Source organism: Melospiza melodia, chromosome 2 (assembly GCF_035770615.1).
Source record: "Melospiza melodia melodia isolate bMelMel2 chromosome 2, bMelMel2.pri, whole genome shotgun sequence".
NCBI classification, from domain to species: Eukaryota; Metazoa; Chordata; class Aves; order Passeriformes; family Passerellidae; genus Melospiza; species Melospiza melodia.
Genome location: NC_086195.1, coordinates 125,461,167 through 125,482,488, shown reverse-complemented (window position 1 = coordinate 125,482,488; position 21,322 = coordinate 125,461,167). Strand labels below are relative to the sequence as shown.

The 21,322-nt window shown below is 39.4% G+C and overlaps 1 protein-coding gene across 4 annotated transcripts in view; it reads right to left on the bottom strand.

Annotated features, from left to right (window-relative positions):
- The window catches only part of RASA3 (RAS p21 protein activator 3), a 171,347-nt gene that overhangs the window by 78,466 nt on the left and 71,559 nt on the right, over positions 1-21,322 (bottom strand). For all 4 annotated transcript variants that reach the window (XM_063149888.1, XM_063149889.1, XM_063149890.1 and 1 more), the window contains 2 exons: positions 12,257-12,374; positions 909-1,012 (listed from right to left, as the gene is read on the bottom strand). In XM_063149888.1, the coding sequence (XP_063005958.1) occupies positions 909-1,012; positions 12,257-12,374 (222 nt within the window). The remainder of the gene's footprint in view (positions 1-908; positions 1,013-12,256; positions 12,375-21,322) is intronic.

Here is a 21,322-nt window from a genome sequence, read left to right as displayed (position 1 = left end):
CTGACAACTTCCTCTCTACAACCTCTGTCAAGATAGCTATAGCCATCTATTTCAAAAGAGAAGAATAACTCAAAAAAAAAAAGTCCAAAGTGTTCAAGTGACTTAAAATAGAAACTGTTCCCCTCAATAACAACTAAGCTTTTACAAGGTTTTTATCCCCAGAGAGATAAATGGAGTGTTGCGCAATTTGCTGCAGATGAAATACACAGCAAATAATATCTGGAAAAGCAGCAATCTTGTCATCCTCAAACAGGCACTGGAAGTCTTTTAGAGCTATTCTGTAAGTGACAGCTTGCTCTGATACACTCCCCAGAATTCTGTCATCATTGTACTTGGGGTACCTACAGCCAGTAGGATTCCTCTGCCTGTTGTTAAGGCGGCCATAGTTTAACAATACTGCAGGCACCCAAGCGTGAGGGACCTGGAAAACTGCAAGACTAATGGCACTGCAGTTAGGAAAAAAAACCAAAAATAACATTTGCAGTGACAAATGTGAGGCTGTCAACATTTAAACAAGGTTTTGTAGCCTGTTTTAGTTAAACTGCTCACTATCCTATTTAAATAAGGTTTTGTAGCCTGTTTTAGTTAAACTGCTCACTATCCTATTTAAATAAGGTTTTGTAGCCTGTTTTAGTTAAACTACTCACTATCCTATTTAAATAAGGTTTTGTAGCCTGTTTTAGTTAAACTGCAATCTGCATTCACTATCACAACAGTCAGTGCTTTTCTCCCCAACTTTTTAATACATAATATGTAATACTGAAGGCATTTTTGACAACTGACAAAAGGACTTACCACTATCATCATCAGTCCTATCAAGACCCCATCTCCTAAGACTGCAAATGATGTAAAAGTTAAAATCCAAGAGAAATAAGCTGTAAGGAAAGTAGTAATTTATGAACACATACCTATGATGGAATCCCTTCGAAAAACATCTCTGTCAAAAATATAAAATGACAGATGGCGAAAGGTCCGAGGAATTTCACAGTAAAAGTCTTCTCCATAGAAGGGGCTGAGTGAACAAAAAAAAAAACCAACACACACAAACACATACACACACACAAAAAAAAAAGGAAAATAGATTAGTGTTGGTATCCTGGACAAGCTGGTGCGTTTATATTTCACACCCAGAACATCACTCAGGACTGTGATGGCCTTTCCCACAACTGAATGCTCCCTTTTAAGCACAGTTCCATTTTGACTCTTCCTAAATATCTTAAACGCTCACAGAACAAGATTTTTTAATGAGCAAAAAAGAACACATACTTCTTTCTATCTGGAAAACAAGTATCCCTTTACAAAGGGGGCAGAGACCACATTATTTGTTAACATACCACGCTTGAAGGGCAGGGAGAGGCCCCTGCTGCCAAAGAATGCTTATAGTAGACCATTAGGATAGAGATCACAAAAGCATACTGAACAGGATGAGAAAAATACAGTATGATTCATGGCTTTTTTTTTTAAAGCACTTAGTATACTTAAGATAAAATGCCTACAGCCATTGCATCTTTTCTCATCCCCTGCAAAGTTTTTTATTTAAAGTCAGACCCAGCCAACTGATGGTAACTACGCCTTGGAGCTGGCAGCTTGTTACGTCAGAGCACTGAGTATTTTTGCATAGTGGAATTGTATAGTTTTGGTGTGGGTTTTTTTGTTTTGTCTTTCTTTTTACAATAAGACCTTTTTTTTTTTTAAGACATTAAAAAAAAAAAAAAGAAAGTACTATCTCAGCATGAAAAGCTCCTTACCGGACCTAAGGGGCTTTCTTTGGATCCTACCAATTTAAATAGGCGAAAAAATTCTCAGACACCTGACAGCAATGCTTTCAGTTTCCTTCTATCAAATTACATGGTTAAGGATTTACTCCTAGGAACTATAAGCATATATAAACATTATTTATTCATTGACAGGTCTACCATTTTACACAGACCTTTCATTCCAAGTCACTCACGCTTCAGTAGATCTAAATGAGTGGATGCAATTCAAGTCACGTGGACAAATACAGCAAGCACTGCAGATGTAGATTTAAAAATATATCTAATTCCAACAGGCCAAAAGCCAGCAAGTTTTCTCTTCCCCTCTTATTGCCTTGGCTGAGCTCAAAAATGAGACACAATTGTGCTGTAATTTTAATCACTATTAAAATTTTTTATGTTAGAAAATCAGATATGCAAAAGTTATTAACAACTCCTTGAATAAACTTTCAAAATTTTCAGAATTTTTTCAGGAAAGGTCATTTCCCTGGCTTCTTTCAGGGATGTTTTACACCACCATATGTTTTTGCTTGTATTTCTGCCTATGGGAAAAATACACTCCCTCAGAATCACCATGTTCCCTCAAAAGCTAGCTGACAAGTCTTCCTTAAAAACACAATGGCACTGCAAATTAGCTCATCAGTCTGTGTTTGAAGGGAAAATTACACCGTAATTTCATGAAATCCAGAGACATCACTCTGGATTCACCAAGAACATTATTTAAGTCGCTACTCCACTAGCCACACAAAGAACACATGTTGGATGAATAACAAAGCCCAAGGCATACCCACAGGTTAAACTTCCACCACTGAAATGGTTTCCCATTCCTTGAAAAAAATGCATCCAAGTTACAAGAACCAATGTGAGGCCCACTCAGCCATGCCTACTGTGAAGGCAGGGGAGGAAAACCTGACAGCTGGAAATGGCAGCTGGTTTGACTCCTTGTCCCAACTGCCCCATCCAATTCAGCACTCCTTGTTACATCCTCTCTACCCATTCTGCTCTGATAAGTTTCATTTGGAAGCAAGAATTTCACAGCCACTACTTCAGGCCCAAAATACCTTAATTCTTTGTTAAAGGCAGCTTCTACCAAAGTGGGAGCTGCAGGACTGTCCCAGCAGCCATGCTCGTGCTGGCAGCCCCGAGGGCCTCGCTCTGTGCACATCACTTGGTGCATGTTTTCACACACAGGCTTAACCCTAGGGGGCCAAACAAATGCATTAATATTGCCCAAATACCTAGTGCATTATACATGCAAAACACTTCCATCATTCTGAGCTTTAATACTCTATTCAGCCATAAAATTGTCCTTTCTGCTGGAAGAACATGACAGATGAATTTATTTCACTCATGACCTTAGAATGAAATGATACTTAATGAACTGTGGATTATATATTCAATCCTCTATCAACAATATAAGGGAAGCTTCAGTGTACTGCAAATTTAAATGCAATATAAATACAAGTGACTTATACTGAGCATAATTTAATGATTCTGGGGGGAAGAGACATCAACTGGAACCTATGGCAAGTCCCTCCCATTAATGTTTGCCATGGGTGTTGAACAGAGGCAGAAGTCAACTAAGATCAATCCACAGCAAAACAAACAAGAGCCAGAAAAGCAGTGTGGACAACAGGAGGTACCTAGCCCAATGCACAAAATCAGAAAGAGACTAAAAAACAGAAGAAATGCTGTGAAGGCTGACTTAGCCATGCAGGGACTGTATCAGGTCACTACTACTGGCACCAGGTTTATTAGTCTGAGCAGGGCAGTGTGAGCCACCATGAACAGAAGAGATGCTTTGTTCTGCTCTTGGCTTCTCCCCTCTGAGATCTTGAGCCCCTTGCAGATTCACAACCTCTCATCACTCAGGTAACACCCCTGAGATGCACTGGTTCTTAATTAATTTAAGCAAGCAGATTTCCAACACAAGCATAGTCTCTGCACTGGGTAATTAGCCAGAAAAGTTTTAATTGTAACAACACACATCAAGATAAATCCAGAATGTTCCCAACCCAATCTTGTGCAGCTCTGCAGAAACAGTAACTTCTTTCTGAAGGAATCAAATGCAACCATACAAATACTTCCAGCTTCCACTGAAATGTGTGCTTTTTCTCCATGTATCTCCTCAGAACAGTACTTGCTTTGTCTCCCATCAAGACCTGAAGAGCAAGAGGTCGCAGCAGTCAAATCCCATCATTTATTTCCCAAGCTAACTTATCTCGAGCGAGAACCCCGGGGCTCCAGAAGAGTTTTTCCAAAAGAACAGCTAAATCCTTCCCCCAGTGTCTCCTCTCTCTGAAAAGCCAGAATTTTTCGGATGGGGATTCAGTACTTTTATTTTGACAGAGCAATTAATAAAAAGCAGCAACATCTGCCTACCCAGCCCCCAGGAGTCTGACAACATCCTCCAAAACAAATACTGGAACTAGCCTGGCCAAAAACTCAGAAATCTTTCAAGAACCAAGTGAGTTCAGATTCAGCTTACAGGTTTTGAGTTGAACTTTCCTTGCAGATGAATCAGCCCTACACTCAAGAGATATTTTAATCATTCAGAGTGGAGGAGTGACAGTGAGGGCCTCCTCTCCAACCCTGGCAGCACAGACTGCACATGAATATGATCACAGGGGAAGGGCATGGCCAACACCAGTGCTGTCATTATTTCAGTTTCTTCTGCACATCAAACAAGTGGTGGGATGTTACTGCTGAGAGCAGGAACTTGCAAGGCCAGAAACAGTGGATTTCCCCTGGAAATGCAATTCATCTTCTTCCAAGCTGAACATAACTGCATTTTCAAACCCAGCTTCTTCAGTAAGGACTACTAAGTTCAGAACAGCTCTGCTAATTTTTAGTTTTGCCATCAAAGTAACAAGAAGAGTATCACTGCAGGTATCAGCTAGTCTTTAGTTACGAAACAGAGCTTGTTATTAAATCACTGTCTCTTGTTTTCCTGATGGGGTTAGAAATGGAGAAAGATCTGTACCAATTTTTAAATCCTTGCTCCAAGCTTTCAGGCACACAAGGGTCTGATTAGCCTTCAATTCCACACACTCTCCTTCACACCCCTTTCTCATTTCTCTTTCAGTACATGCACATATCTTAATATGTCCTGAGCTCAGGGAAGCCTGAGCTCAGCAGTCCTTGTTCCTTAGGAAGCACAGGGCTCTCTTACTGCACAGCTTTTGTACAGCCTCTATCACCAACACACACACTGAAAAATCTCTCCTCAGGACACTTTCTGCTCTCCTCACAGAAGAGACACACACAAAAAACTGAAGTCAGACAGATGCATAAACAGTGCAGCCTATCTGAACCTTCAGGCATACTCACTCTCCCCTCACCAAAATCTTGCTTGTTATGAATGCTCATGACATGGGAGCAAGGTATATTTTCTTGGAATACCAAGAAAACAAAACTAAAAAAGATCCCTCTAGGTATTGTTTCACTCACTTAACAGCTTTCCAGCCCTCCCCATTTCAAGGTATCTATTTTTGAATGTCTTCTAAGCATGTTATGGCAGTGAATATTTTCAGGAGGAGACTGGGAAGGAGAAGAGAAACAAAAATTACTGCGCAGATCAAGTGGAATGAAAATAAATAATGAAGAGAATCCTTACTTCAAACACAATACACCCTCTAAAAAGGGTTCAAGAATTGTTCACATTTACATATTATACTAAATTCCAGAAGTATACTTGCAAGTTTATTTCATAGCTTCATATATCTACTGAGATCATCACAATATTAACGGAGAGGAAGAGATTTCATAAAACAAATGTTAGTGTAAAAACATTTCTTTAGTTTCAGGCTGTGCTACAAAACCTCATGCTTGTTTTTCAATACTTAGGATTCGCTAAAGCAGTTTTGTTTCTGTGCTGGCACCAGTACTTCAGTGGATGAAGTGAAAGAGTTGCATGATGAATAATAATGAAACCCCTCAAGCCAGAATTCTTTGTGTATGGATTTTTTTAAAACTGCTTTTGTGATTAAAAGTAAGGACTATTAACATGCCACAGACAACTCCACATCCTCTGACTATTTTAAAAGGTTTAGAAATACTGAATTCATCCTGCTACATGAACTGAACACCAGAGTTCACATCACCATGTGAGCAGGAAGCAGAATCAGTCTGTACAAAGGAGCACACTTGTTTGTTTCTACTGCTAAGCTTTTTCTACTACTTGGCTAATACTTTTTATGCTATGCTTTGCAGCATATGTAAGGGAGTGGGGTAGAAGAGAGGACGTTTATTCAAAGCAGATACAGCAAGCCAAATAAAATCTGAATGCACTTCAGTCTCCTACTAGACACAAAACTAGGAGACAACAGGCAAGTAAGACAGGCTCTGTAAATGCCAAAGTTGGTAGGTGCCACAGTAGCTTTCTGACACAATTTATTAAAAATTACTAATATTATATTTGAAGCACAGATTTGGCAGAGGACATGCAACAGGCAGTATATGGCACAGGAGGCAACCTCTAAATCCAAACATATCACTTCTGCCCACTGTTGAGAGTGCTGGCTGCAGTCTACCAGACACCCACTGAGCCTAAGTGAATTTTTTCTGATGTACTGTGCAGAGACACTCGGATGAACAGTGCGTTGTTACACCCATAACCAGCCCTACTACACAGAGTCAAAAATAAAGCAGTGTGCATTTTCTCAATCCTGTGCTCAGAAGAGACAGACAGACACATGAGCTATAGTTATCAACCTCACTTGACAGTTGCTGGTTTGGCTCAATGAGGCTTACAAGGATTATGATAAACTGAAGCAGCAGCCATTTGGCCCCTGGTCACCTCCCAAAATATTCTGTAAGATGACACACACAAACAGCAGAAGCCACATTATAGCCGCGTTTACTTTTTTTTTTTAATCACTCAAAGCAGCCTACAACACCAGCAATTGTTACTCACATGGGTGGCTTTTCATATTGATAAACACCCTCATTCATAAACCCTGCCTTGGGTCTCAAGGTTCACTTCATTCTCCTTCTTCCATTAAATCTTGCTTCCCTTACTGGCACTCTTCCCAGCTATATTACTTCCCTGCACAGCCATGCAGTGCTTGGCTTCAATAATATCCCAGGCTGAAGCTGTACCCCTACCAATCTCAACCCTTTTCCTTAGAGCCTCAGGGTGTTCCAGAACTGAAGTTCATTGTCATCAGGAACTCAAGCCACTGTTAGGTGCTGTCACAAGCAGACCTTGGGAACCTGCAGGAGTGAGGCAGCAGAACACACTACCACATCCACCTCAAGGCCTCTGCTTAAGACATCTGGGCTGGGGAAAGCTGTTATTTCAAGGAGGTGAGCTGGCAGTGTAAGAATGTAGAAACAGCTAAAGGAGCTAGCTCAGATACAACAGCTAATTTTGGCAACATTCCAACTAAGGGAAACAACTTTGTGTTTAAAATTTGAGAGGTGGCCTGCATCCAAGATGTTATCAGAACATGAAAAGTTTAGCTACACAACCATGAACTCCAAACACACTGGGAAAGAGGATTTAAGCAAACCTAGAATTAGAAAATAGAATTAAATATGGCAATAAAATAACTTAATGAAAATTCTGAGAGCTATTGGCTGAATTTGTTACCTGATCTAATTCTGAAACAAACACCGAATAACCACCTATGAAAGAGAACACAGCCTTAACTATGAATTTACAGCACATTTCAATATACAGTCACAAGCACACTGCAGACTTGTAGTTCTCATTGTTATGTTCACCAGAGACTTGCAAAAAAAAAAAAAAAAAAAAAGATCAGGGGTGTGAAAGTGGGGAAAGTGCCTATGGCTTCATTTGCTGTTTCATTCAGGCTTTGATCACTATGTTTAGCATGTGAAAAATTCCTCTGTGAAATAGTGGTGAACTAAATAATCACAGACTCAACATGCTTGGCTCACCTTTCTAAAGCACACACTGTCAGACATTTGATTCTTAGCATACGACAGATTTTGCCTTTATTCATATCCTTGAAACAAATTTAGAGATGTCACATTCCTTCCATTCTTCACCTATGATTTGAGAAGCTGCCTTGATTTCCTGTTGCAGCTGACACTGCCCTTTAAGTGAATGGGCACATTTGATGCAAACTGCAAAGGCAAAGTCAGTCTTAACACCAACAATCCAAGAAAATTCATCCTCAGGAAATATCTGTAGCTAGGAAACACTCCTGGATGGTGGAGCCTGAAGTAGGGAAAGCTACTAATGGGGGAGGATAAGTGGTTTATTGAGCAAAGGGAATTAATAGGCAAAATTCTTGTCAGGCTGTTTATTGCAGCTCAGAACTAAAGAAAATTTGTAGAGCTCTGCATTTTAAAAAGCACAGTCATTCTAACATGCTCCTTAGGACATAAAATACACGTGTCCCTTCACGTACATCTTTGCTAGGTTATATGGAATGGATCCAAATCTACTCAGTGTCTTTGTAGATGATGGTAATATAAATATTGAATGACAAATACAAAACAGAGAAGCATATTAAATCCTGGCTCTAACTGACCTCTCCCTCATATCTTATGACTTGCATGTGACCTTCTTAGAATTTAGCAAAAGCTTGTGCCAAGTTTACAAAAACAGTGCTGCTTGAAGAGTTCAAGACTCTCTCCCTGAGAACCTGGATTTCTTGGTCTGACCAAGTCACATATTCACTATTCTTGCCCAAAGACCCCCAGAGAAGTGGGATGATTCTGAACTACCCATATAAACAGCACTTTCACGTTGCTCTGTGGTTTTAAAGAAAGGCCAGCCCCAGTGGTAACCAACCCTTGACTTGTTTCAGTCAGACACTACTAAGTTTATTGCAGCAGCCCTCAAAATCTTCCAGCACAAAGCAGCAGTGCTCACCATCCAGTTTAACAGCAGCCAAGAGGCTGGATGGCAGGAATGATTTAAGTTCTATGTTGCAATTTATGAGCCCCACCTGACTGCTGAACAGAGGAGGTAAGATTCACCATGCTGGCTCCTCTCAGTTTTTGAGACACACATTCAGAAAAAGGGCATCAAGCTCATAGATATTCTCTTCAGAGCACTGGTAAGGGCACTTGACTGGACAACAGGATGTGCTGGGTCAATTCTTTTGAGTTCTGAATGATTCATGCATTGTTGATTTAAAAGGTTACTGCTCTCAGCTGTCTTCTCATGCCTCTGCCACAGACTAATAAAAAAAGAACACGCTGCAGAAGATTAGGACAAAGCTCAGGGAGGCAACTTCTTACACTGTCCCAGCATAAAACAGGAGAGGATGAGTCAGAGCCTGTAGGTTCTATAACAGATATTCCAAGCAAGGCAGAATTGGACATTCATCCAAGTCCCTCTGGGAAGGAGAGATAACTGCTTCCTTTTTTCCATCTGCCAGTTCCATTTAAGCTTTACACCAGGAGCAGGCCTGTATTGAAAAATATAGATTCATGCAATGCCTAGTGGAAGCCTAAAGAAGTTCAACTGAGAAAAAAGTGTGAGGGGGGAAAAACAGTAATTCCCAACTACACAAGACATTATCTCAATTTCAAGCCTTTTCATGCAGGTGAAGGAAAAAAACATTCAGAAATGCTGCAAAAGATGGGCTTCTCCAGGATAAATCTGAACAAGAAGACATCATTCCAGAAGCAGTAGTGCTAGGACTGCATATGAAAGACCTCCTAATTCAGATTTTCACACAAACTATCTTGTTTTCTGTAAACTACATGAAAGTAATTTTTTTGAGCTTATTGGAAGATGAGGGAGTTATCAGCTTTAGTAAAAATACCAGAAGTACTTAAAACTATAGCAAGCCAGTCCTGTGCCAGACATGAAGTGACAGGAAGTAGAAACCAGGTACAACAGACCAGAGCCAGGGATCTTCCCTTCAAACTGTTAGAGGAGAACTGTGTCAAGCCGTGTCACCCAGCCATGCAGTGTTTCAGGGAGGACTCAATTAATTTAGCCAAGCATTGGCCCAGCTTCACATCCCTGTTCCCAACCATTGTGTATCACTGCAATACCTCAGAGAAACAGACCAACACAATCCATGATTAAGCTGGCAAGGGCCTGCCGAAGGAGCACCAGACATGAGAGCAGGAATTTCTCTGCTGCACAGAAATTCCATGACCCATAGGGCACATGAGCCCCACCTGGCCAATAACTCACTCAATGGGTTAAATCCATCTGCAAACAAGCACTAAAGAATGGAACAGCGTGACTGGCTCCTCATCCCAGAATCATGCCCAAAAAACAACGGGCAACTGCAGTAGGGTCTGGTATCAGTTGAAAAACATCTTCTGGAAGACTATGTATGCGTTTGTTTTAAAAAATGTAAACACAGTCATGAAAGATAGAGTAGCTGTTTGAGTGTGCCTCATGGAGTAAGAGCAATTCCTACCCACAGACTGGGAAGACATCCCAGGATTACCACTCATGTAGTTGGGATTTTTGTCTGCTTTTCTTTTATGGCCCAGAAAAAACAAAGACAGGAAAACAATTATAGGACTAAAGGCAAAACTGAGTTGATATGAATGTTTATAAGTGGAAATTCAGAGACTGTAAAGCAGCAAGTTTTTCAAAAACAGTATTTGAGAACCGAAGCTCACACAGGGAGAAGGCAGGCTCCCACTGACTAGGAGAAGAAAGAATGATGAAGGAGATCATTTTAGTCAAGCCTTACATCAGAGAAAATAGGTCCATAATGGGATTTTGAGAGGTCATCTGGTCCCACCATTGTTTCAATGCTGGAAGATCTCTATTATTTAGTTCAGACAGATCATATAGAACCTATTAAAAGCCATCAGCAATAAACATGAAAACAAGCAAAATCTACTCCAGTGCTCCAGAACCTTGAGCAGAGATTTTTTCTTCACAGTTAACCTTAACCTCAACTTCCTTCCCCACTGCAATTTGAGTTCACTATTACTTGCAATATCCATACTGGACAGAGAGGCCAGTTCCCCCCCTCTCAAATTTTGGCTTTTGTGGGGGGGTTGTTAGGGGTTTGTCTTGGTTTTATTTTTTTTAATCTAAATATTTATGTCTACTCTCATCCTCTTCTCTAAGCTAAACAATTCTAATATTTCAATCTTTCCTCACTGGTTATGTTCTCCAGACCTCTGATCATTGCTCAGTTCTCCCCTGAATTTGCCTCAATTAACCAAATGAACTTAGTCCTGTCAGGAAAATAGAAACCTTCCAATTTTGCACAGCCTCATGTACCTCTCCATCTTTATTAGACAATCTAAAAACAGATGCAGCTTTTCCCACTGAATGAATTATATTTGTTGCTTATTTTTATTACCAAGAGTTTATTTTTTCAATAGAAAAATGCTTGGATTAATTCAAGGAAATGACATCAGCTATTCTCACACATCCTCACTTCCTATCTTCCATTTCCCTGTGAAACACTAAGGATCATCCAGAAAAAAAAAAAAAAAAAAAGAAAACTGAAAAAAAACCCCAAAACAACAAAATGCATATGATTCACCCAATCAGTTTTAAAAAAATAATTGGTTCAGGGATATTTGATTTAGGGATACTACATGTCAGCTATAGGGGTGAGGAAGAAAGCCTACAGAGCAATTTTTGCTTTTAGTTTGTATACTACAATTTAAAGAGCATTAGCACCATCATTCAAAAACACCAAGGCTTAAAGATGACAAAAATTTGTGTGAAAGAACAATTAAAGAGACTTACAGGAATAAATCCCACTCACATTCCCGAATGGGTCAGGTACTTCTGAGTAGCTGGGAGTGAGGTCTAGAGATACTTCCTGAAGTACATTATTTGCAATAACAAGACAAATAGCACATTCCTAACTTATTACTCAAATTGGGAAAAGGGTGAGAGTTATCTCTTAATATAGACGTTATGAACTTGATTGTTCCTTGCTGCGTCTTTCCTCTCCACTCAAAAAAAAAGTCTGGCTTACCAGAATATACATATATACCCAGCCTAGTTCCCTTTATTTTTTTTTTATGTCTAAGGATTTCCAGAAGAAAGCATTTTAATTTTTACTACATGCTTCTCATTCTGTTTCATTCTACATTTGACCTCTGCAATCTCATAGGAAGTGTCCAAGATAATCAGACAAGCATCTTATGTTCAAGCCTCTCCTTTCAGTTACAGCCTCGTGACAGGAAAAAAAAAACAGAATTCTTAACTCCCTAGGGCAGCCAGACCAATGCAAAATTCTAAGTCTAGAAAGATGCAAAATGGAGTTTAGTGAACCTTTTCTAAACTGAGATTTTAAAAGCTCAGGAAGTACAAAACAAGTACTGTAGAAAGAAAGAAGCACTGGCGATACATTGTTAGGGAAAAAATTAATATGGATTGCCTTGGTGAAGGCATTTTTTCCCCTTAAATACAGGTCAGTATCACAACATTACTCTTTTTACCACTAGTGTTTTTTAAACTGGAAGAAGAATCCTATTCATTCTCTCTTCTCCCCTCAAGAAAGTATCTTTGGAATATTAAACAAACCTAGTTAGCAGACAATGAGAAGAGTCAACAGAACATTTATATATGTATGTGTTACCATAATGACTTCTCCACTATTTTGGTCCTGAAAACCTCCTCCTGGTCCAGGTTTACAGTACAGTAGCAATCCCTCATCTTGTTTGGCCCCGGATATGTAGGAAGATTTTTGGCTTCACCTAAAGACAAGAAAGAAAAAAACCAGAAAGGTTACATATTAAAATGTTATCCATAAATCAGTAATCTGTCAACTACTGCAGCGTCAGCAACATGGCTAAAGGAACGTATTGTATTTTCCTTCTCAAATGTGAAGTCTCCATCAAACTTTGCAGCAGTCTCCTGTTTTCAATGCAGCAGGTCCTGATCAGGTTTAGAGCTCAGCTAAGAACTAAGAAAAGCCCATTGCATCCAATTTATTCCCATGTATTTGGATGCAGACTATCTCCTTCCATACAAAGTTTAGGTTTTGATTAATGCTCCCCTAAGATACCAAGAACACAACACAACATAGCAACCAAGCTTTTCAACACAGCCCGGTGATTTTATCCTGAAGTCATTACCAGAACACAGCAAATGAGCTGTGCAGATCACAGCTCCATCACTCACCACGGATGTGAAGATGGAAAACAGTCACTTTAGTTACAGCCAAAAGCCTTAGATCACAAGCTGGACTTCAAAGCACTCTGATGGGATAATTAGCACTTGTGAAGCTGCCTAAGGCCCTTGCACAAAGGTACCATGCAAGTCATGAGTATTCTTCACAATAAACATTTGTTTCAAAACTACAGCAAGAAGTTAGTACTATAATTAACAACAACAAAAAGGACAGGACCGAGGAACTCAGGCTAACCAAGAGACTACCAAACCCAAGTGTATGAAACAAGAACAAAAACCACAGTTTTCCCCTTTACATATTCATTAACAACCGAAGTCAAGTACTAAACTTCCTTGGCCGACTCATAAAAATCAAAACTCTCCATCAGGAAACTGGACAAAGCCCCTCATCATTTGGCTGAAGTATGTATCACTATGTGGAGGAGTGATTTAATTCTAAAGACAAAACTCAGACTAAGTGTAAGTCTGCAGTGCACATGGTCCTATTTACTGTCACTCTTCCAGTAGCTGGAGATTATTAGCACATAGCATGGGTACTAGGTCATTCTGTCCTGGTAAAAATATAAGGAGTAAGACCAAAACTGCACAGAGCAAGGGAACACAGGCTTGTTTGCCAGTACAGAAGGAAGCTCTAAATGATGGTAACAAATATAACTTTTTATCCAACCCCTGCAGCTCAGCTTAAGTGCACTTTCCTAGACACAGTTCCCCAGTCTCTGGCTCCCAAATAGCTTCATACTAATAACAGAATCTCCTTGCTTTTTTCAACTCTGTCTTCAGTACAGACATACTTGTTCCTTTTGGCAGATTTGTCCCACAGCAATCTGATGCATGTGCCTGTAAACACTGAAGACGCACAGCAAGGAAATGCTGAGCCAACCTGCACCCTCAGCTATTAAGGAAAGACATCAAATGACACAGGACTCCACATCTTCCTGCCTATCATCTCCTTCTGGCACACTGTTCACACACTTCTGCTAACTGACCCATGGCATGCCCTTGGAAACATCACACAACCACATTTCTCAAAAATGGCTTGTCAATTGTGTGACTGTATGTGCATGTAGTGCACACATATGCGCCATGGTTAGTTTTTTTTCTAAAGCTAACCATGGAGCATATATAGAGGCACTAAAAAGGGACTAGAAAATGTTGCTTCAGACATTAATGCCTTGCTTCAGAGTTCTTCTAAATAAGTTTGTTCGCTCAGCTCAGCTGATACAACTCGATAGCATTCTTCCCACTTCCTTCAGAGTTGCGAGACACTGGATTAAAAAAAGCTGTCTCCACTGTAATTTGAAGGTGTGACTGGAACATCTGTTGGCATGCTCAATGTGGTGTTAAACTAAGCTGAAGTGTTAGCAATAGTTCAACTGCAGCAGCTCTAGACAAAAATATACTGAGGATTATTGATGGCTTGCTCAGTCTGCACTGAAGTCTGTCCTGCCACGCTAAACCTCCAAGTTTTATTCTTGTTAGTCTGAGTTCAAGCAAGCTACGAATCAAATGCCCTATTCTCACACAGACTGAGGCCTCCAAGCCTGTCTCCTCTGCCCAAGCAAGCAAATTCCTGTTAATTTTTCTCCATTAGAGTCACATGAGAGCAGCCTCTTTCCTGGATAACAGGGTACAGTTCCCCAAAGAGACAGTGTCAACAGGAAGTGTTTCAATAGCAGACTGATAAGGAACTCTTCCTCCAGGGCTGGCACACTGTTCTCACGCTTCTTCCAAGAGAAAGACACAACATTTTCAAGCTCAAAATCTAACCAAAACAGTAACACAGCTTCCCTTTTTCTTCACTCTTCCACTTTCTGCTTCAAGATTAATGCATCACATGAAACCAAATTCTGTTTTTCATCTTGATTTCCATTTTTTTTCATGTGCACAATATTCACTTAAGCACTTAAAGGTAATAGTTATTTCAAGTACTCTAAAAACCACATTTTGAGAACTAAGTTATTTCTTTTATAAAAGACTTACAATAGGAAAGCCCACAATATTGAAACCTAACTGCAGTGTAAAGGAAGACACCATTTAGCATCACTGGAAAATGGCTGCCTGCATAGTCTGCACAGCAAATTAAAGGTCACCACCGTCACAATGGTAGAAAGTGCACAGAGGGAAGATAGAGGGAGAAGACATTTTACAGTCATTTCTTTCTTCAAAATGAAAAAGACCCTGGAAAACCATGGAGACTAGAACAATGGATTAATTGACCAACCCAATATATTAATCATGTTACTCACTTGAGTAGCTTACAAAAAAAAATACTGTTTCTTCCCAACACCGGCAGCAGCCAATGGCTGTTTAGATTCCTCCAGCACTGAGCAGTAGAGAAAGAAAAATTTATCAAGCTTTCAAGCACAGCTAAAGACTCAGCTCTCTAGCCAGACATTTTAAGCCAACAAATGCGCTCTGTTAGAGCTTCAGTTGCTCTTTAGATTCCTCCAAGACAAAAAAGTTCCCTCTGTGGCACTCTTTTGCCATCTACAATGAAGCTGAACAATCTGATCAGTATTTTTTTGGATTTGCTACCAGCAAACTGAAAATAAAAGAAAGTCCTTAATACATTATATAGTCATGCACTATTTCCATTTTCTCAAAAAACAGAGCTGATGAGATCATTTATTTTGGGCAAGAATTTAATCACTTAACCTATGTGTGCAGAAGAGACATCTTCATCAAGTGCATTTTCAAAGGCCAACTCCCATGTTTTTTTCTCCCTTCTTCACATGTGTGAAGTACCTGTACAGAGGAGAACTTGGAGAGGGTTTGCAGATGAAAGGTCAACACACTCGCCTTTAAAACCTTTAGTTTTCCACTGCCACTAAGAAGAAATGGAATGTTTCTTAAGATGTCTAAGACCCTGACAATTCAGACTACACAAGCACTTTGTTTTGGAGCATAAGGCCTCCATTTGAAGCCACAGCAGCAGAATAATCTGTTCAAGTTTCCAATAGCTTTTACCCCTATCCCTGCACTTCCAATGTACATGGTCCTAATTTAACTGTGTGCCGAACTCAATTTAGCACTAAGTACTTAAACCTAGCAAAGCTGATTTCAGCTGTGGAAAAGTTAACATTGGTATTTTAGACAAGTCTTAAAAAAAGAATGTACAATTCTGAATATGTCACTGGCTTGCTATCTTCTCCCCGTTCTCCTCATAGAATTACTACAAGGTTGCTACAGTTCAAAAATAGACTACCACAGCAGATAGCTTAGCTTAAGCCAGGCACAGGGAATGCAACAAGCTGGAAGAAGATAAAGGAAAAACTCAAAATTGTATTTATCTTCCTTGTTCTTCCCAATGTTGCATATTGCTGCCCTGCTAAAACACCAGCAACCAAAGGAAAGCAAGTTTAAAGGGTACTCCTACACATATGGCAAGGAAGGGCGCTGGGAGCATAACTGGTAAGAGCTAAAAAAACTTGGAAAATGCTTCTAGGAATAAGTATATGCATACATGTCCTTAAGGTTTTCCCACTTGAATTTTTTGAAGCATCTAGTATTTTTAATTGAATTTAGATACTTGCCACTGTGTCATCTTTGTTTCTGATATATATTTCCCCAGATGCAGCTTTCTGAAAAGCAAAGGCTACATGGCAGCCACATATTATATCTACCTTTTGCAACAGATTTCCTGCTCTTGTGCTGCCAAATATTGGGTCACCAGCACACATCTGCCAATCTGAATGCATTAAGGAAGATTTTGTAATGCATTAACAAATTTAGCTTGCTGCTTTCTAGCAGCAACATATTTGACCATGATGGCATGAGAGAGCCATTTCTCAAACTGTTTCAGAAAACAAACAAGCAAACAGAAACCTACCTCCAAAAAAACAAATCCAATAAAAGCAGCTGAGCTTTCAGTACCAGAGCATTTGACTTCAGGGAGAATGCTGAAAGACTTAAGTACAGAAACAAAGTACCTAAAATCTGAAAAGGGCATCGTATCCAAAACCACAGCAATCCACTTTGTTTCTACTATATTCAGGAAAATACCCTCCAAAGAAGCTTGCAGGGAAGCATTTCAAGAACAAAAGCAGAGCAGCAATGTATGTCAAGAATGAAAAGCTTCTCCTGTTCTCATTTAAGCTCTCTATCTCAACAGAGATGCTGGAAATCTTGAAAAATTATCTCAAGCATTCCTTTCAAGTTTTCTTTCTTCTGAAAAAGCATTATTGCTTGAACACTCACAGATCAAGCAAAAACAGAAAAAAGAAAATGCATGTACACCCAGACCTCTGATGACCACAATTTATGCTTAAAAAGCTACTCATGCACAAAATTCAGCATATATGTAAAATATCAAGATGACAACAAGTTTCTAATTAATACTTCATTTTACTTGAAACAGAAATATAATACTACTCAATGTGGATTAACACACATACGAATAGCTAGAATTTAGTGTCTATGCATTAAATTTTAACTGAACAGAAACAGTTGCATTTATGTTGAATGTTGAGAAAGCAGTTCATTTTCTTGCACATAGAAGATCATCTTTTGGGGATCATCTTAGATGGGGACTAAGGGAGGGATATGACTACAATACCTCAGGAAGAATATACTGAGAAAATAAACCCTTTTATTATTGAAATGGTCACAGTTGAAAAACTTTCATCCACATTAAAAACCAACTTTGTTACTGAACAGCTAATGTGATAATTATATGACATTAATGCAATGTTTGAAAGCAGAACAGATGGTTGCATTTGTATATAATTCCTGTATGCAGATATACTGTGGGTACCTCTCAGAAAAGAGAGTTTGAATTAATTTTTGTCAGTCCAAATAGAAAATAGCAATAAAATAAAATTTAAAAGTGAAGTTCCAAAAACCAGTGTACCCAGCATGCAACTATGGAACTATGTAAGCAGCTTAGTGCTCCTTTGTACTTCTGCAGTAAAATCAAAACAACAAACACTTTCTAAGCAATACATGCCAAGTGTCAAAAATGTTCCTTTCTCACCACATCTGTGTATAATTCTCAAAGCCCAAAAATAAGCAAAACACAAAAATCATTTATCTAAAAAGGAAATTAATATATTAATATAATTCTTTCTTTTAAAACAGGTATGGCTTGTAATGCTCCTTGTCCAACGATCTCTCTTTGCCTTGACCACTGGCATTTATGTGCACACACATACACACTACTTTCCTTTCATGAGGGGACACATTGCATTAGATTTCTAAACCAGGTCAAAAATAGCCATCTGTGAAGAGATTTTGATGATCTGGAAAATGAGATTTTTAGATGACCTGTTCTTAATCTAAAAGCCCTTGCCTGCCAGTCTCTTTCCACGTGAAATGGTCATCACGTTATCAGGGATGGCATTTCCCCAACCAAACAGCACTGCAGACCAGGCATTAGCAACACCCCCTGAGCAGCTCCATACCACAGCCCCAAAACCACAGCCTTGCTTCAGCAGGCAGCCATCAAGGAAAGCACACGGCATTAATTAAATACTTTTTAGACAAGAGTATCGTGTGGAAACCCTCCTGGCTTCAGGGAAAGAGCATCAACCCCAAATCTTCTGGCATGAAACTGAAGACCAGCACCAGCTGATAGCTCTATTCACAGCCTAGTGACAGGAACATTGGCACCTGTTAAAATCCCACCTGCACAACCAACCTCACCAGTACACCCAGAGCCGTAGTGCTGTACCACCTCCTTTCCCCCTTAAATGATTAAACTTTTACTGGTTAGGAACCTTCCTACAGATCCTTCTCTGAGCTGGAGCCTGCTCTGGCACAGCACATGGGCCTTCCTGACCACGGTAACAATTGCTAAGCCTCATCAGCCACGGCCTGCATGGTGAACACACTCAGACCCGTCACTCAGAACGCCAAGCAGCCACATTCCCTTTTTCCTATACACATGGGATCAGACATTCCAGTTCTCCTTTTGCAGCCCTGAAAGTCCAAAAAACTGTCCACATATCTTGCTTTATTTTTCTGGGTGTAACAGAAGCAGCTGAGGATATTTTCACTGGAGAGCAATGAGAAGCTGCAGGCTGACAGTCTTACTTTTCTTGTAAGAGGAATGAACAGAGAGAAGGCTCAAAAGATCTTGTCATGATCTTAAGTACTTAAGTGCTTACAGCACCAGGGCTGTTAATCAAATCCCAGGGCTGAGAGGAAAGATGCCTATAAAGCAAGTTTCATGAGAGCTGCCTGCAAAATTAAGATTTTAGTTTGTACAAGAGGAGAAGCATAATTCTCCTCAACTCTTTAATAACTGGTTGCATGCTACTTGCCAATATTGTGGTCAACAGCAGGCATCAGGTTTCTCTAAAGATCCCCTTAGAATAGTAACTTAATCCCACAAAATAAAAAATACACAGTCCAGCTGCTTTTTAACAAGACTGAAGCTATTCTGTGTAAAAGGATACTTTGAAGGTATCCTACTCTTTTAAAGTAGAATACTGCCAGGAAAAAGGTGTTCTCAAGGAGTTCACATTTAAATTCAGTTTTCCTGCGGCATTCTGGCGGAAGCCTTAAGTGCTTTGATGTGATTTTTTTGGTCATATTTCTGCAGAAAAAATTATGAATTAGCTAGACTCTATCTGTGTTAGCACAAAGTTAGACTCAGTTCCACATTTATTATTTTTCAATCCCGTTTGTGTTTTGAAGATGGTACTTTGCATCAGCACATCTCATGCAACTCCTAGCTGCATTTGATAGAGACTTGTGAGGTTTTTCCTACAGTTTCAGAACTGCAGGGACTGGCTACAGGCTGTTCTGTGGCCTTGGAATTGTGACCTTGGTTTAGGTTGTGGCTTGTGCAGTCCTTGGTAGGTTTTCTGGTTTTGTTCCGAGGTAGGCGTTTGGGAGGGGGAGTTGCTTGGTTTGGTGGTAGTTATTTTTTAAAAATGAATATCAGCTTCCTAAAGTTATGAAAGACCTTCTCTCAGCAAAGTTTAAGTCACTGAACATCTGTTGTGGGAGGCCATGAGGGAGAGATTCAGGCTGCAGGAGGGGCAGAGTAGCTGAGAGGAAGTAACTTTAAACAGACTATTCCATCATGGAGCTGCACTGAGCAAACAGCGAGCAATTTTCACTATTTTTAGAAAAACAGTACAACACAGGAAATACAAGCAAGTGATTTACAACATCAAACAAAGAAATCCAACAAGTGTTCCCTTCTGAGAGCCTCTGTACTTTAGCATACTTTAAGATTGTTGCTCTGTTGTAAGGAACCTAGTCATTGCTAAGGAACGAAAGTACTGTTCTCAAAAACATCAGCATAAGCAAAAAGAAAAGTGGAAAAATATTTTTATTTTCATTTATATTATTCACAGACAAAACTAAAAGTCATATCACAATTTTTTTTTTTAAAAAGGACAATTTTTATTTATGTACATCCCATCTTTTAAATTGTAGATCAAAAAGCAACAGCAACAGTGTGGAAAAAAACAACAAAACACAAGCAATGCAAAAGGAGTGATGCCCTCCCTCTTCCAGGACACTAATCACTTCTATCACAACAAGCAACACCAAAAATTTTTAGAATAAAGAAACATGAAAAGTACAAATCCACCAAAGGCCGCATTTTGCTTCGATTAAAAGCAAAAGGAGTAACTGCTGAACAGCCAAAGGCTTTACAGGTCCTGTTCAGAAACTGTAACTGTTTCCTCCAATGATTCTGCTGTTCACAACAGCTCTTCCTTTAGAATTACATATTTAGAAACATCTTCACCAAGCAGAGTCTCAGGGAATCACGTTTAGATCAGGTTCAGTTTGGTCCTCTGGCTCCACAGTGTTTAAACCAAAACAAAACCTGGCTATTGAGAAACTGGGGGATTTTGAGCACAGAAGTTCAACGCAATCTTGAAAACTATCTAAGATTTAGGAATTAATTGAGAAAAGAGTGCCTTCTTCCACATTCAAAATACTCCTCCTATTACAAAATTAATCTTCATGAGAGGAGAACAAGGTATTGATATCTCCTCAACTTGCTTTACTTGAGTCTTTCTTCAAGAACAGTGAAAATAGGTACTTTCCTACAACGAGATCAAATTCTTTCTTCCCATTTAAGTATTCCTCATGTGTTTCTTCACACATGACAAGCATCCTCTGCACTAAGGAACGAGATAAAAGGAAACGCTTTAAGAGAAGTGTGATCATAACCAGTTCTCAGTCTACATGCTTATCAATGCGTTTTGAATGAAAAAGGGAAATCATACTTTTCTAGCCATAGTCTTAAGTGGCTGACAAATGCTATGCTACAAACTCAGCTCTCAGCATTATCAAATCCATCCACAGTATTTGTTTTACTTCAGTTACTGGGCCTTTATTTGCATAACACTTTTCCAGTAGAGTAAAACAAAAATACATTTCACTTGGACATTAGTAAAGTTGATGCCTGATATGATTATAGGTGACTTTAAAAAATGCATTTCATTGCTGATTAGCCTGTATTGCACAGATGCATGACAACAATACACAAGAATTTACATCAATTATGCTAATTTCTTGTTGCTAGTTCACAGACCCATTAATGAAGCAA